At 38.9% G+C, this 16,144-nt stretch overlaps 1 protein-coding gene across 2 annotated transcripts in view; it reads left to right on the top strand.

Annotated features, from left to right (window-relative positions):
* The window catches only part of PIGU (phosphatidylinositol glycan anchor biosynthesis class U), a 101,264-nt gene that overhangs the window by 31,099 nt on the left and 54,021 nt on the right, over positions 1 to 16,144 (top strand). For both annotated transcript variants that reach the window (XM_043982763.1, XM_043982764.1), the window contains 2 exons: positions 5,451 to 5,513; positions 15,293 to 15,402. In XM_043982763.1, the coding sequence (XP_043838698.1) occupies positions 5,451 to 5,513; positions 15,293 to 15,402 (173 nt within the window). The remainder of the gene's footprint in view (positions 1 to 5,450; positions 5,514 to 15,292; positions 15,403 to 16,144) is intronic.

Genomic DNA, 16,144 nt, shown 5'->3' with positions numbered 1-16,144 from the left:
CTTAATCTTCAAAAAAATTGACATATATTGAATATGCTAATGTGTATGACATGCTGTCCTTTATAATGACAAAGTTCATTATATTTATTGACCTCCTTTGATCCTCAAAAATGATAGGTCAAATGTTGATATACCATTTATAGATGAGGAAACTATAGATCATCTTGAAATTAAGCACCATGGTCAAGATTAAGAACCTATGGCAGGGGCAGCTAGGTGGCACAGTGGATAAAGCACCAGACCTGGATTCAGGAGGACCTGAGTTCAAATCCAGACTCAGACACTTGACACGAGCTGTGTGACCCTGGACAAGTCACTTAACCCCAATTGCCTTACCCCCCCCCCCCAAAAAAAAAGAACCTATGGCAAACCCAGGACATTCTGATTCAAGATTTTCATGTTGACCTCTGTTTACTACCTATGTGACTTCTTCCTAGCTACTTAACCTCACACAGGTATAGTTTCTTCATCTATAAAATGAAAGGTTGAACTAAGTGATTAGAGGTTCTTAACCTGAGGTGTGAACAAAAAAAAAATTGATAACTATATTTCAGTATAGTTGATTTCCTTGTAATCCTATGTATTTAAGTTTTTACATTTAAAAACATTCTTGGGGGGGCAGAGCCAAGATGGTGGAGAAAAGACAGGAACTCACTTGAACTCTCCCAAATTCTCCTCCAATTGACTTTAAATAATGCTTAAAATGAATTCTGGATCAGCAGAACCCACAAAAGTGAGCTCCAGACCAAGACAACTCAGAAGGTTGGTAGGAAAGGTCTGTTTTATAGGGTGTGCTCCATCAAACCAGCAGCAGGCCTTAGGGGTGACTGAACCAACTTGGCAGCTGAGGCTTCTGTAGCTTTCAGCTCACAGAAGGTAGGGGTTGGACAACGGTTTAGAAGGAGATTACAGGAGTCCCCTTGCTGGCAGTGCAGGACTCTATTACATTGCCCATACTTGTATTCAGGTCACAGTCCTGGTTTGCAATCCTAGGGCAAAGAGAAGTACCAGCACACCAGAGCTTGTGACTGCAGGGGTGTGGGGGCCCTGGTCACAGTTCCAGGGTAGAAAAGAGTGATTGTAGACACTGACAGATCAGAGCACAGGCCAGGAGAAAAGTAAATGCAGCTCTCCTTAGATCATGCTACCCATGGAAAAACTGAAAACTTACAGATCCCCTCCTCTCTCCTGAAGCTAACTCTGAAAAAAAGCGGCACAAAAAGCCTTAATCTTGGGACAGTTCCCCCTCCACCTCAGAAGCAGACGTTAAAAAGCAGAGTTAAAAGTCATGAAATGGGCTCGGAAAATGAGCAAGAAACAAAAAAGGAACCTGACCATGGAAAGTTTCTATGATGACAGAATAAGATCAAAAGATCAAAACATAAATTCAGAAGACAACAAAGTCAAAATTGCTACATCCAGACCCTCAAAGAAAAATACGAATTGTTCTCAGGGCATAGAAGAGCTCAAAAGGGATTTTAAAAATTAAATAAGAGAAAAAATTGGGAAGAGAAATGAGAGTAATGCAAGAAAATCATGAAAAAAGATCCAATAACTTGGTAAAGAAAGCACAAAAATACTGAAGAAAATAACACCTTTAAAAATAGAATTGGCCAAATGGATTTATAGAAATTCACCGAAGAGAGGAACTTGTTAAAATGTGGCTAAATCAAAAAGGAGGTACAAAAGCTCACTAAAGAAAATAATTCCTTAAAAATTAGAATTGAGCAAGTGGAAGCTAATGACTCCATAAGACATCAGGATACAATAAAACAAAATAAAAGAATGAAAAAATGGAAGACAGTGTGAAATATCTCATTGGAAAAACAACTGACCCAGAAAATAGATTATTTTTTAAATTTATTTTTTATTTTATTATTATTATTTTTTAGTGAGGCATTTGGGGTTAAGTGACTTGCCCAGGGTCACACAGCTAGTAAGTGTGTGTTAAGTGTCTGAGGCCGGATTTGAACTCAGGTACTCTTGACTCCAAGGCCGGTGCTCTATCCACTATGCCACCTAGTTGCCCCTCAGAAAATAGATTAAAGAGAGAGAATTTAAGAATTATTGGACTATCTTAAAGCCATGATCAAAAATAAGAGCCTAGACATAATCTTCAAGAAATTATCAAGGAAAACTGCCCTGATATTCTAGAACCAGGATTATGTCCAAAGTAAAATAGAAATTGAAGGAATCCACCAATCACCTTCTGAAAGAGATCTTAAAATGAAAACTCCCAGTAATATAGCCAAACTCCAGAACTCTAATATCAGGGAGAAAATGTTGGAAGCAGCCAGAAAGAAAATTCAAGTATCATAGAGCCACAGTCAGGATAAAATAGGATTTGTTTCTACATTAAAGACTGGAAGGCTTGGAACATGATATTCTGGAAGGCAAAGGAGCTAGGATTACAACCAAGAATCACCTACCCAGCAAAACTGAGTATAATCCTTCCGGGGGGGGGAAGATATTTAGTGAAGTAGAGAGCTTTCAAGCATTCTTGATGAGCCAAATAGAAAATATGACAGTTAAATATAAGATTTAAGAGAAGCATAAAAAAGTAAATAGGAAAGGGAAATCATAAGGGATTCAATAAAATTAAATTGTTTACATTCTTATATGGGAAGACGATACTTGGAACTCCTAAGAACTTTCTCATTATTACGGCAGTTAGGGATATAAATAGAGAGCATTGGTGTGGATTAAATATGGTAAGATGGGGGCAGCTAGGTGGCACAGTGGATAAAACACCGGCCCTGGATTCAGGAGAACCTGAGTTCAAATGCGGCCTCAGACACTTGACACTTACTAGCTGTGTAACCCTGGGCAAGTCACTTAACCCCAATTGCCTCACCAAAAAAAACCACAAACAAACAAACAAAAAAATATGAGGAGATGATATCTAAAAAAATAAAATGAAGCTGTGAGAAAGAGGAATACACTGGGAGAAAGGTAATGGGAGATAGGTAGAATGAAATAAATTATCTTAAATGAAAGAGGCACAAGAGAGCTTTTACATTGGAGGGGAAGTTGGGAGAGGAGAGGGGGACCGTTTGTCTTTGGAATTGACACAAATAGGGAATAGTATAGACACTCAGTTGGATATTGAAATCTATCTTACTCTATAGGAAAGTAGGAGGGGAAGGGGATAAGTAAAGGGGGTGCTGTTAGAAGGGAGGGCAGATTGGGGGAAGTGGTAGTCAGATGCAAAACAGTTGAGGGTAGACAAGGTGAAAGGAAAGAGAGTAGGATAAATAGGGAAAAAACAGGATAGAGGGACACACAGTAACAACTAAAAAAATGTCTACAGCTAATTTCTCATAAAGGCCTCATTTCTCAAATATATAGAGAACTGAGTCAAAGTTAATAAAATTAAGAATCATTCCCCATTTGATAAATGGTTAAAGGATATGAACAGGGAGTTTTCAGAGGAAGTAATCAGAACTATCTATAGTCATGAAAAAATGCTTTAAATCACTATTGATTAGAGAAATGAAAATTAAAAGAACTCTGAGGTACCACCCCGTACATATCAAATTGGCCAATATGACAGAAAAGGAAAATGACAAATGTTGGAGAGGATGTGGGAAAATTGAGACACTAAGACATTGTTGGTCAAGTTGTGAATTGAACCAGCCATTCTGGAGAACAATTTGAAATTATGTCCAAATGGTGATAAAACTGTGCATACCCCTTTCATCCACTCGCTGTTTAATGAAAGCTCTAGCAGATCTTAGCTCTTGTTCTATCTTTCTCCAGCAGTCAGACTGATTCGTGTTCCTTTGTGTCATTTTCTTTCTTTTTTTTTTTTTAAGTGAGGCAATTGGGGTTAAGTGACTTGCTCAGGGTCACACAGCTAGTAAGTGTTAATTGTCTGAGGCCGGATTTGAACTCAGGTACTCCTGACTCCAGGGCCGGTGCTCTATCCACTGCGCCACCTAGCTGCCCCCCTTTGTGTCATTTCCATTGTTAACTTTATCACAGTTCTTCTCAGTTAAACTATTTGCAACTCTACGTATTTTGATTTGGTGTATCACAGGTTCTCTTATCTACCACAACCTATGTCATTTATGCAGAGTAGCAAGTTTTGATTTAGTACTTTTCCTTTTTTAGGGTTGTTTGCTTTTAAAGGTATGCAATCCAAGTATAATTAGTAGCTAATTTTGGTTTCACTGGTAAAACTTTTAGTGTAATTAACATTTGAGGATATTCCCATGGAGGAATATCTGTAACAAATGGCCATTTTAGTCTTCTGTTTGAGCACCTCCAGTAATATAGTACTTATTATCTAGTGAAACAGCTTCATTCCATTATTGGAGAGCTCAGGTTGTTAAGTGTTTTTCCTTATATCAAGCTGATATTTGCTTTTTTATAATTTCTAATGCATTGTTCCACATTCTGTTTTCTGGAGCCAAGAAGAATAAAGCTATTCCCTCTTGTAGATTATAACTCTTTAGATATTTGAAGACATTAATCATATTCCATACTAAATTTTCTCTTTCACAGCTTAAACATATCTAGCTCATTAACTGATTCATGAATAACATTGTTTGAATCCTTTCACTGCCCCTCTTGGACATATTCCACTTTTTTAATGTTCCCCTCTAAAATGTGGTACCTAGAACTAAACGCAGCTTGTCCAGTTGTGGTCTGACTAGATCAACATGCTGTGAGAATCTGACCTGTCTTCTGCTATATGTACATTTATTACTATATCTAGAGTGTAGTCTAATTGGAAACAGCACCCTGACCTATATCACCTTGTTTAGGAATCCATGATTGTCTTGAATTGTGAAGCTAGTTTTGGGCTTATTCTGTGTTCCATATACATATTCTACCTAATTCTGCTAGTCACAGAGAAAAAGGGGTTGAAAGACTAGTTAGAAGTCTAGAAAACAATTTGGTTTAACAAATATTTTGTCTTTATATTCCAAATCCAATTATCATATTGTCTGATACAAAAGACTTATTTGAAAAGGACCTTGTGGAGACCCTGGAATTTCTGGTCTCTCTTGTGGATTTGAAATGGCCCAGAGCAAGGATTGAGCTGGACCCACCTTCTTTATTTACCTAATATTATTTTCAAAGGAATTATCCTGAGCCTTCTGTGAATTGATTTTTGAGCTCAGTCAGGGTGAGAGGGAGACAATACTTCTACATGGTTTAATGATTTTAAAAAATTTTTATTTTGGTGGGACAATGCAGGTTAGGTGACTTGCCCAGGGTCACACAGCTAGTAAATGTCAAATGTCTGAAGCTGGATTTGAACTCAGGTCCTCCTGAATCCAGGGATGGTGCTTTATCCACTGCGCCACCTAACTGCCCCCGGTTTAATGAAGTTTTTGCCTCAACGTAACTATGTGAAAGGAATGTATCTCTCTAGCCTTGAACTTTTCCTACTCCCATTTTGACTTGGTCTCATTTTGTAATCTTCTCCTTACTTTCTATAGGTAACTGATGCACTTACTGCAGTTGCACTGTATTTTGCAATCCAGGACTACAACAAGGTGGTGGTAAGTAGTCGGTAGCTCAGTCATTCCTTTTGGCATTTTTATCATCTGTTTTTTTCTTGTCTTGGTGTGAAAGGGATATGTGTTCAAAGAATCCCCTATCATCAAAATCATAGGTAGTGAGATTGAAGGTGCTTGTCAGATCTTATTGATTACAGTTGTGATGAAATAATGGGATTTAGCAGATACTCAAAGACCCACCTGGAGATTAATCTATACTGATTGAATCAAGTGAGAGTGATTGACTGCTGATTAAGCCTACTTCAAGTTAACTGGATTGTAATCACACCTGGCTAGCCCTTAAGAAGGTATTGTTCTCAGAAGCTAGACTGTGAACTCAACTTGAACACCTTCAAAATCAATGGATTTGGATGACGCCAACCAATCTAGCTTGAAGCAGTGTGTAAGGAACGCCTCTGTTCCAGACCTATAAAAAGGTTCCACAATCAGCTTGCTAGAGAGATCGTGATTGAAGCAGGCTTGTGGCAGAGGACTGGAGGAAGAACCAGACCAGGCTGGAACTCTAGGCTAAATAGGCTTTTTTCTTAACTTTCTGAACTCCATGGAAATATCTGTATGCTTTAATAGATGTTTAATGCCCAAGGACTGGTGCTAAAGCTTCTAATTTAAGGCGACCACAATTTAGATTTTAAACATCACACAGTTGGGGCAGCTAGGTGGTGCAGTAGATAGAGCACTGGCCCTGGATTCAGGAGGACCTGAGTTCAAATGTAGACTCAGACACTTAACACTTACTAGCTGTGTGAACCTGGGCAAGTCACTTAATCCCAATTGCCTCACCAAAAAAATAAAAAAATAAAATAAAATAAACATCACACAGTAAAGTCAGCTATAATCTGTGTAGCTTGTTAATAAACTTTATTAGTATCACACATCTGTAAGTCTAAACTTGAATGAGTTGAGCTACACTTTTGTTATTAATAGTAAGTCCTAAAACTTTCTTTTTGACCATTGCTTTTAACTTTCAAGGGAGAATGAATGATAGCTGTAATTCATTCATTCATTCAGAAGTTTCAGCAAACATTTATCAAATGCCTATCTCTTTTCTAAGCTCTGTGCTAGGTGTTAGAAATAGAAAGATGCATAAAAACATTGTCCCTGCTCTCATGGAGCTTTTATAGAGTCTAAAAGGGAGGATCTGACCCATTGATAAATAACAATAAACTTGGTATGCGTAAGTCAGGTGATTACAAAATTCTCTGTGAGGACTGACAAAGGAAAGATTGATTCTATTTAGGGTAGCCATATGGAAGAGATAAATAGCATTGACCCTTATTCATTGTTGGTGGAATTGTAAAATGATCTAACCATTTTGAAGAGCAATCCGGAATTATGTCCAAAGAGTTATTAAACTACCTTTATATATCCTTTGACCCAGTAATACCACAACTTTGTCTGTTTCTGAAGATAATTAGGAAAAAAGGAAAAGAACCCATATATTCTAAGATGTTTATAGAGGCTCTCTTTGTGTTGGCAAAGAACTAGAAATTGCAGAGATGCCCATCAATTGGGGAATGGCTGAACAAGTTGTGGTATATGATTGTGACAGAATACTACTATGCTATAAGAAATGTTGAGCTCGGTGATTTTAGAAAACCATGTAAAGACTTGAACAAAATAATGAGGAGCAAAATGAACAGAACTAAGAGAACACTGTATATAATAACAGCAATATTGTTTTAAGATTGACTTTGAGTGAATAAGTTATTTTGAATATTATAAATACCCATATTAACCATAAGGGACATATGAAGAAAGACTCTATCTGCATCCAGAGAAAGAACTGATATATAGAAGTATGTATAGAGTAATTTTATTTATTTATTTTTTCATTCATTCATTCATTTATTTTTAGTGAGGCAATGGGGGTCAAGTGACTTGCCCAGGGTCACACAGCTGGTTAAGTATTAAGTGTCTGAGGCAGGATTTGAACTCAGGTACTCCTGACTCCAGGGCTGGTACTCTATCCACTGCGCCATCTAGCTGTCCTCTAGAGTAATTTTACATGCACACACATATACTCAGATACATATTTATGTCTGGGTTGGGGCAAGGGGAGAAAAAAAAGAAATGTGCATGATAATTTTGTTGAATAGCAAGTTGTACATAGTAGATTTGCAGTTTTATGTGCAGTCATCTTTTTTATTGTACTATGTTATGGAAATACTTGTTTTCCATAAATTAAAAATAAAATTTTAAGAAAAGGAAGGAGGGGACAGCTAGGTGGCGCAGTGGATAAAGCACCAGCCCTGGATTCAGAAGGACCTGAGTTCAAATGCGGCCTCAGACACTTGACAATTACTAGCTGTGTGACCCTGGGCAAGTCACTTAATCCTCATTGCCCCACAAAAAAAAAAAAAAAAGAAAGAAAGAAAAGAAAAGGAAGGAATAGCATTTGAAATGTCTGAATAGGATGCCTGTGATTTCCTCAGATGAAGATAGGGAGAAAAAATTCTAGAAATAGTAAATAGGATTAGCAAAGATGCAGATTCAGGAACATAAAAGAATGTTTATAGACAGTGAGTAGTCTTGTTTGGCTAGAATGTACAGTAGTGCGTGGTACCAAACTAAAAATAAAGGTTGGTGCAAAATAAGACTGAACTTTCTTCAGTAGGTAATAGGTTGGTTACCTGTTGCTATTGAAGGGTTTTGAGCAGAGAGCTCTTATCATTAGGTCTTAAGCATAAAGATAAATTAGTATGTATAGAGTAACTGGGAAAGGAAGAGGCTAAAGTAAATAGACCAGAAGGCTAATGAAGTAGTACAGATGAGAGATAATGAAATCATGCAATAAATTGGTGGCAAGGGGAACAAAAGGAAAGGGATGGATGTCTATCTGTCTATCTATGTATCTATCATAGTTTTTTATACTTTTTCATTTTTATACAAGTCTTTCTGCTATAACCCCCTAAAGAACCTTCCCTTAGGGGCAGCTAGGTGGTGCAGTGGATAGAGCACCGGCCCTGGAGTCAGGAGTACCTGAGTTCAAATCCGGCCTCAGACACTTAACACTTACTAGCTGTGTGACCCTGGGCAAGTCAACCCCAATTGCCTCACCAAAAAAAAAAAAAAAAAAAAAAAAAAAAGAACCTTCCCTTATAACAAAGAAAAAGCTATGCAAAAGCAAAGCCAACACACCAACTGTGCCTTTCTTTGCTTGACTAATATTAGTAAAGAAGAAAGTCATAGAATCTCAGTTGGAAAGGATAGGGAGGGCTAGTTAGCGTTAACCGAGAAGCCCTTTCATAACATTGCTCAAAAATAGTTACCTTGCCTCCATTTGGAAAGCTCATGGAGTTTCAGAATTAGAAGGGGATCACAGCACTTCTCTAGTCTAACAAAAAAATACTACAACATGTCTGATAAGTTGTCATCTAACATCTGCTTTCAGACTTCCAGTAAGTGGCAACCCACGGAATCCTAAGGTAACTGGTTCTATTGTTAGATAACTATAATTATTAGGGCATTTTTACTTACATTAAGCCTAAATTTACCTGTTTGTGTTCTTCCACTTATTATTGCTCCTAGTTTGTCAACCTGTGGTCAAACAGAACAAATTTAATCCTTCTTCCACATGACAGCCTTGAAATATTTGAAGACATTTATCATATCCTCTGTCAGTCTTGTCTTCTTTAGATTCAACATCCTCGGTTCTTTCAACTGGTCCTTATGTGGCATGGATTCAGTGCCCTCAATCACGCTGGTTTTCAGTGTCTGGACACATTCCTTTGTCTCCCTACTTTTCAGCTTCCTTTTGTGTGTGGTCTTCCCCCATTAGATTGTAAGCTCCTTGAGGACAAGAACTATTCTCCTCCCCTCCCCTCCCCGGCTAAAAATCCCTAGTTATTTTGGTAATTTCTCATATAGTATGGTTTTTAGGTCTCTCTCTTGTGGCCATTTCCTAATATAACTCCCCCCCCCCAAAAAAAAAAAAACAAACCCAACCCAAAACTATCTGGTAGTGAAGTCTGGCCTCAGTAACCTCTGTTTCCCTCAGTTTCTTTAACTCTAAATTGGGGATGATAATAGCACCTACTTCCCAGAGTTGTTTTGAGGATCAAATGATATAATATTTGTAAAGTGCTTAGCACAGTGCCCAGCACATAGTAGGTGCTATATAAATGATGGCTATAAAAATTTTAAAGTGACTGTGTGTAACTACATACAGTATTCTGTTCTGGAATCCTTACCCTGTTGTCTTTCCTCCCCTCTCTACCAAATAGAGGGAAGTTATGAAACAGGGGGAGGATTCTTTCATCATCTGTTCTTTAGGACCAAGATTAGTCATTGCAGTTAAGTCAGATCAACAAGGATTTATTAATTGCCTGTATTTGCCAGCCACTGTGTTAAGTGCTGATTATAAAAAAGAAATGCAAACAAAACAACACCCTCCCCAGCAAATCCCATTTCCTGCTCTTCAAGGACCTCACAGTCTAATGGAGGAGACAACATAAAAACAACTAAGTACAAACAATATATAAACAGGATTACTTGGAGATAATAGCAGAAGGAAGACACTAGTATTAAGAGGCATCCAGGAAGCGGGATTTTAGCTGGGTTTTGAAGGGAGTCAGAGAAGACCAAAGGTGGGAATTAAGGAGAGAATTGTAGACATCAGAAGACATCTGGTTAAAATACACAAAGTCAGGAGATAGAATATCTTGTGTTAGGAACATCAGGGAGCCTGTGTCACTGGATCTCAGAGTACATTGGGGAATGTCAGTTGTAAGTAGACTGGAAAGATAGAAGGGAGTTTATAAAGATCTTTATTTCTTTTTTCTTTTCTTTTTCTTTTTCTTTTTTGGTGGGGCAGTGAGGGTTAAGTGACTTCCCCAGGGTCACACAGCTAGTGTCAAGTGTCCGAGGTTGGATTTGAACTCAGGTCCTTCTGAATGCAGGGCCGATGCTTTATCCACTGCGCCACCTAGCTGCCCCAGTTTATAAAGATTTTTGAAGGCCAAACAGAATATTTTATATTGGAGTCTGGAGGTTAGGAAGCCACTGGAGTTCATTGAACAGGACATTGACATAGTCAGACCTGAATTTGAGGAACATCAGTTTGGCAGCTGAGTGGAAGATGGACTGGAGTGGGGAGAAAAAGCAGGCTATTGCAGCAGTCCATTCTCAAGGTGATGAGGACTTGCAACAGAGTCATTACAGTCTAGATAATTACATCTAAGAATCATCAGGATAGAGATGATAATTGAATCCATGGGAGTCTGGTTGCTTTTTAGTATTGCTTTTGTTGATCTTACTGTAGTTTTTGTATAGTTCTTCTACTTCTGCTTGTTTTTTACTGCTTCAGGGTATATGGCATGTTCAGGTAGGACTAGTACCTTTGGTGTGAGTGCCACTGAGCCCTTTTCAGGGCTACTCATTCTTCCACCTTTGGTGTCCACCTGCCACCAATGACTCTGGAAGAGAGAGTTAGGCTGATGACTTCACAGAACTCTGCCTCACTTAAATCCAATTTATGTGTGAGTCAAGAGCTTTCACTCTTAACATTTTGCTATTTTACTATTTCATCATTTTATTATTTTACTATTCAATAATTTTAGAATTTTATTATTTTGTTATTCAGCTATTTAACTGTTTGGGGTTTTTTGTTTGTTTGTTTTTAGTGAGGCAATTGGGGTTAAGTGACTTGCCCAGGGTCACACAGCTAGTAAGTCTTAAGTGTCTGAGACCGGATTTGAACTCAGGTACTCCTGACTCCAGGGCCGGTGCCCTATCCACTGCGCCACCTAGCTGCCCCTATTTAACTGTTTTATTCCTTCTTATTTTACTATGTTATTACTGCACTGTCTTGTTATTTCGCCTACCTCAAAGGCCTGTAGTGATGGGCCAGTGACAAAGTAGCAGGTGCAGATATACTGGGAACTGTAGTCACAATCCTGCAAATGCCAGCTCAGGTCATAGAGTTGTCCTATCACTGGTCTGAAGCAGCAGTGGGACTTGGCAATCCCTTGGGTGTCTCAGTAGCTTTCCTAAGGATTGCATTGTTCACTTGATGGGAGGGAGGGGCTAGAAAAGGTACCCTAAAAGTTGTCTGTTTCACCTAACCCTGGCCTGCTTGCTGTAGCAGTTGGGGATCCCACCCTGCAGTCAAAACACGAGAACATGTACAAAAACTTCTGTAAAGATGATTCCAGTCACCATTGGTGTGTGGACTGTGCACATGCTTATGGACAGCAAGAAATTCATTAGACCCAAAAGACAGTCAGCTCTTGCTGCAAGAAAACTCAGCAGGTATTGCATCCAAATAGTAGCCCTGAGTGAAACAAGACTGGCAAATGAAGGCCAGCTTACTGGAGTCAGAGCTGGATACATGTGTTTCTTCAGTGGCCAAAGTTATGGGGAGTGCTGTGAAGCTGGTGTAGATTTTGCCATCATATCTAATCCAGTCAACAAGTTTGTGTGCCTCCCAGGAGGAGTCAGCAACAGACTCATGACAATACAATTGCTAATTGCAGGAAAGTGTTGTGCCCACCATCATCAATGCTTATGCTCCCACCATGACAAACCCCAAGGAGGTCGAAGAAACATTGTTTGAAGACCCTCATCACCAACGTTCCAAAAGAAGACAGGCTTGTAATTCTGGGTGACTTTAATGCCAGAATAGGCACAGTCTATCAGACATGGCAGGGAGTCCTTGGGTGGAATGGAGTTGGAAACAGCAACAGCAGTGGTCACTACTGAAGACTTGTGTGTTTCATGACCTCATCACCAACATTGTCTTCCATTTACCTAAAACACAGCAAAACTTCATGGGTGTATCTTTGCAGCAAACATTGACTTTTTGTTCACAGATGATTGTGTGCTCAATGATGCAAAAAAGTATGGAATAATTCTCTGCTTCTTGTGCTAATTTTGACTTAAGAATTAATAGTAAAGGAGGCAGCTAGGTGGCGCAGTGGATAAAGCACTGGCCCTGGATTCAGGAGGACCTGAATTCAAATGTGGCCTCAGACACTTAGCTGTGTGACCCTGGGCAAGTCATTTAACCCTCATTGCCCCACAAAACCAAAACCAAAACCAAACAAACAAATAGAAACTCTGTCCTGGGTCTTCTATATACAACTTTTCCCTCTATATACTATTTCATTTGATCTCATCAACTCCCATGGATTAAGTTATCATGTCTATGCAGACAACTCTGTAACAATTGGAATGACGCCACCTGCTGGAGACTTACTGTAGAAAAGCTCTGCCATGAAGTGAAGGTCTTTGAGGGCAAGACCAGGAGTCTTTTCTTTGGTGTTAGGAAGTGACATCTGCTTGTCAGAGGAAGAAGAGGGGGAGCCTGGTGCTCTGACGGGCTCTTTCCTGAGGACACTGGTGGAGAAGGGAGCTAGAAATGTACTCTCCCTTTAATAGATAGGAATCTAGGCCTTTCTCTCTCTCTTTACCAAATTCTTATTCTCCATAATAAATGCTTAAAAGCCTAACTCTTGCTAAAGCTTATAATTTATTGGCGACCACTCATTAGATATTTTAGACAGACTAGCTAGAATTTTAGCCTTAACAACTCTTAGATATACTTGTCTAGGTCTAACCTCTCTTCAGATTGCCTCTCTTGCATCTTCAACTGCTTAATAGACATCTCACACTGGATGTCTCATAGACATCTTAAACTCAGCATATTAAAAATTAAACTCATATATTTCCCCCTAAGCCCTCACTTCTTCCTAACTTCCCTATTACTTTTTTTTTCTTTTTTTTCCTCCCTTTTTCCCCCCCTATTACTTTTGACAATAACACCAACTCCTCAGTCATTCAGGCTTGGAACTTAGGTATTATCCTTGACTCCTCACTTTATCTCACCTCCCATAGCCATTCAGTAATCAAGTCCTATTATTCCACCTTTGTAACATCTCTCATACATGTCCCCTTCTTTAACACAACCACCAATTTGGTGCAGGCCCTCATCACCTCACACCTGGACTACTGAAGTAGTCCACTGTTTATAGTCCCGCCTTAAGTCTCTCCACTCCACTCCATTCTCCAGTCAGCTGTCAAATTGATCTTCCTAAAACACAGATCTGACCATATCACCCCTCTAATTCAGGAGACTCCTGTGGTTCCCTAACACCTTCAGGATCAAATATAAAATCCTTTGGCTTTTAAAGCCCTTCATAACCCCCTTCTTTCTACCTTTCCAGTCTTCTTACACTTTACTCCCTTCTTTATATTCTGTAATCCAATGACACTGGCCACCTTGCTGTCGTTCCTCATTCCAGAAACTCTATCTCCTGACTACATGCATTTTCACTGGCTGCTCCCAAGCCTAGAATGTTCTCTTCCTCATATGTGCCTTCTAGCTTTTCTGGTTTTCTTCAGGTGTCACCTTCTGCAAGAAGTGTTTCTAGTCCTCCTTAATGTTATTGCTTCCCCTTTGAGATTCTCCCCACCAGTCCCCACTTAATAGTTATGTGTACATAGTTGCTTGTATGTTGTTTCCCTCATTAGACTGTGCATTACTTGAGAGCAGAGATTGTTTTTGTTTTTATGCAAGATATTATAATGATGCATTTTTTATGTATTGTAATGTATTATAGCCATTTATTTGTATCATATCCTCCTTCTAGACTATAAGTTCCATATGAGCAGGGAAATGGTTTTAATTCAATTTTGCAGTTTCCCCAGTACCAACATGATATGTTGTATTAGATAGCTAATAAAAATTAAATTAAATGATGTCATTTTATCTTCATATCAGTTCTGTGAGGTAGGCATTACCAAACATCACTTAGCCCCAATTTTTAGATGAAGAAAGTAAAAAATGCATACAGAACTTCTCTGACTTTTCAAAGGTCACATAGCTACTAAGTGGCAGAGTCAGAATTTGAATTGTGGTTCTGTAACTTCAGGTACAGAATTCATGTCATTATATCATTTTGTCTGTATCACCATATTACCTCTCACATCTGTTGCCTCCCTGATTTTGTTATAGTGTCTTGAAGGAACTAGAACTGAAGAGTACTCTTCAACAAAATGTCTCAGGGTTTGTTGTTATCCTTAGTTTTGTAAGGGTCAAATTTAGTATGGGGAGAGTTAATTGGACGGCTTGCCATAATATTGGGGTAAGAAAGGAGAATAACAGCCTCTTTTCCACACACAAATCAGGTTTTATTAATGGTAACAAATCTACACAGGTGAAGTTAATAGAGCGAGGGACAATGAGAAAGGGGATAGAGAAAGGGAAAAATATGTCCCACTTCCCAGATAGTTAGAATCTAAATCTCTAGGGTAAAAAGACCCCAGGCACCCAAACCTGCCTCCAGCCCAGCTAGCCCAAAGAGCTAGCCTAGCTTCAACAACACAAACTCACCACCACCTGTAATCCACAGCTCTAAGGAGAATGTGCTGCATCTCCTGGCTTAGTCCAAAGCTCAAAACACCCCAGCTATTCTCTCTCTCACTCCTGGGCGACCAAGGGAGCGCTCTCCCGAGCTTCTACCTGAAGCCTCCCTGGAAACCAGAAACAGGGGCACACGAGAGCGCGCGCGCATGCGCGCGCGCACACACACACACACACACACACCCAAACTAATTGGCTGTTAGCTTTGATTGACAGAAGTAACAGGCGGGTCTACAGCTGCAAGTTGGCCAGTTTCCGGTTGTTAAAGTGACATGGCTTTTAAGATTACATCTTTTCAGTCTGACCATAATGAAGCAAGGATGTGGTCATGGAAACCCCAAATCACAATTAATTCCTTACAGTTTATGGAAACTCTTCTCTTTGTTTTGCCTTTTTCCAGGTTAAAAAGCAGAAACTCCTTCTTGAATTGGATCAGTATGCCTCGGACGTGGCTGAACTCATACGGACCCCTATGGAAATGCGCTATATCCCCCTCAAAGTAGCACTGTTGTAAGTATTTCCCCATAGAACAAGGCTTTAATCCAGAAAACAAGAGGGAAAAAATATGATTAGAGTTTCTCATGTTTGTTAGATATTTGGAAATGCAAATGTCTTAGTCATCAAATATTTTCTATAGTCCTATTGCATGACTGGCTAGGCATAGAGACAGCTATTTATTCTCTCTCTTTGGTAAAATGACTTTCAAAAATAGATGTTTTGTAAATGATTTTTATTTTTGGTTTTGATGATCTAAATTCCTTCTTTGACCAGTATTTCTGTAAAAAAAAAATGTTGGAATAATACATAGTTTTTTTATATAGTTACTTATTTTCTGTCTCTTAATATACTCATACTTATTGCTTAATACAGCTCAGGATGTTTTCTTTCCTGTTATATAGATTGGAAAACTGATGATGGTAATATGATAGCCACTGATTTACCCTTTGACTTGGGAAATGTATGGTATTTTTTGAAATTATGATGCTGCTCCAGAACAGTATTGTCTGACTTCCTCACGAGATAGCTACTTGATCCACATAATACTTCCTGCCAGTGGCTTTGATTCTCTTATGGGGATAGTCTTTATTCCTGAGAGTTGCAAATGTGAATTGATACAAACATTGTGCCTATAAAGAGAATTTATTCCTTTCACCTCTGGAATGGTCTCAAGTCTTTTCAGATTGAATTGCTTAAAAAAAAGTACTATCACTGCTTAGTCGCAGATTGTTTTATAGTTATAATGTCTTAAAAC

The sequence above is a fragment of the Dromiciops gliroides genome, chromosome 2 (assembly GCF_019393635.1).
Source record: "Dromiciops gliroides isolate mDroGli1 chromosome 2, mDroGli1.pri, whole genome shotgun sequence".
Lineage (NCBI taxonomy): Eukaryota > Metazoa > Chordata > Mammalia > Microbiotheria > Microbiotheriidae > Dromiciops > Dromiciops gliroides.
Note: the sequence above shows the minus strand (reverse complement) of the source record. Positions and strands in the feature narration are given on the sequence as shown.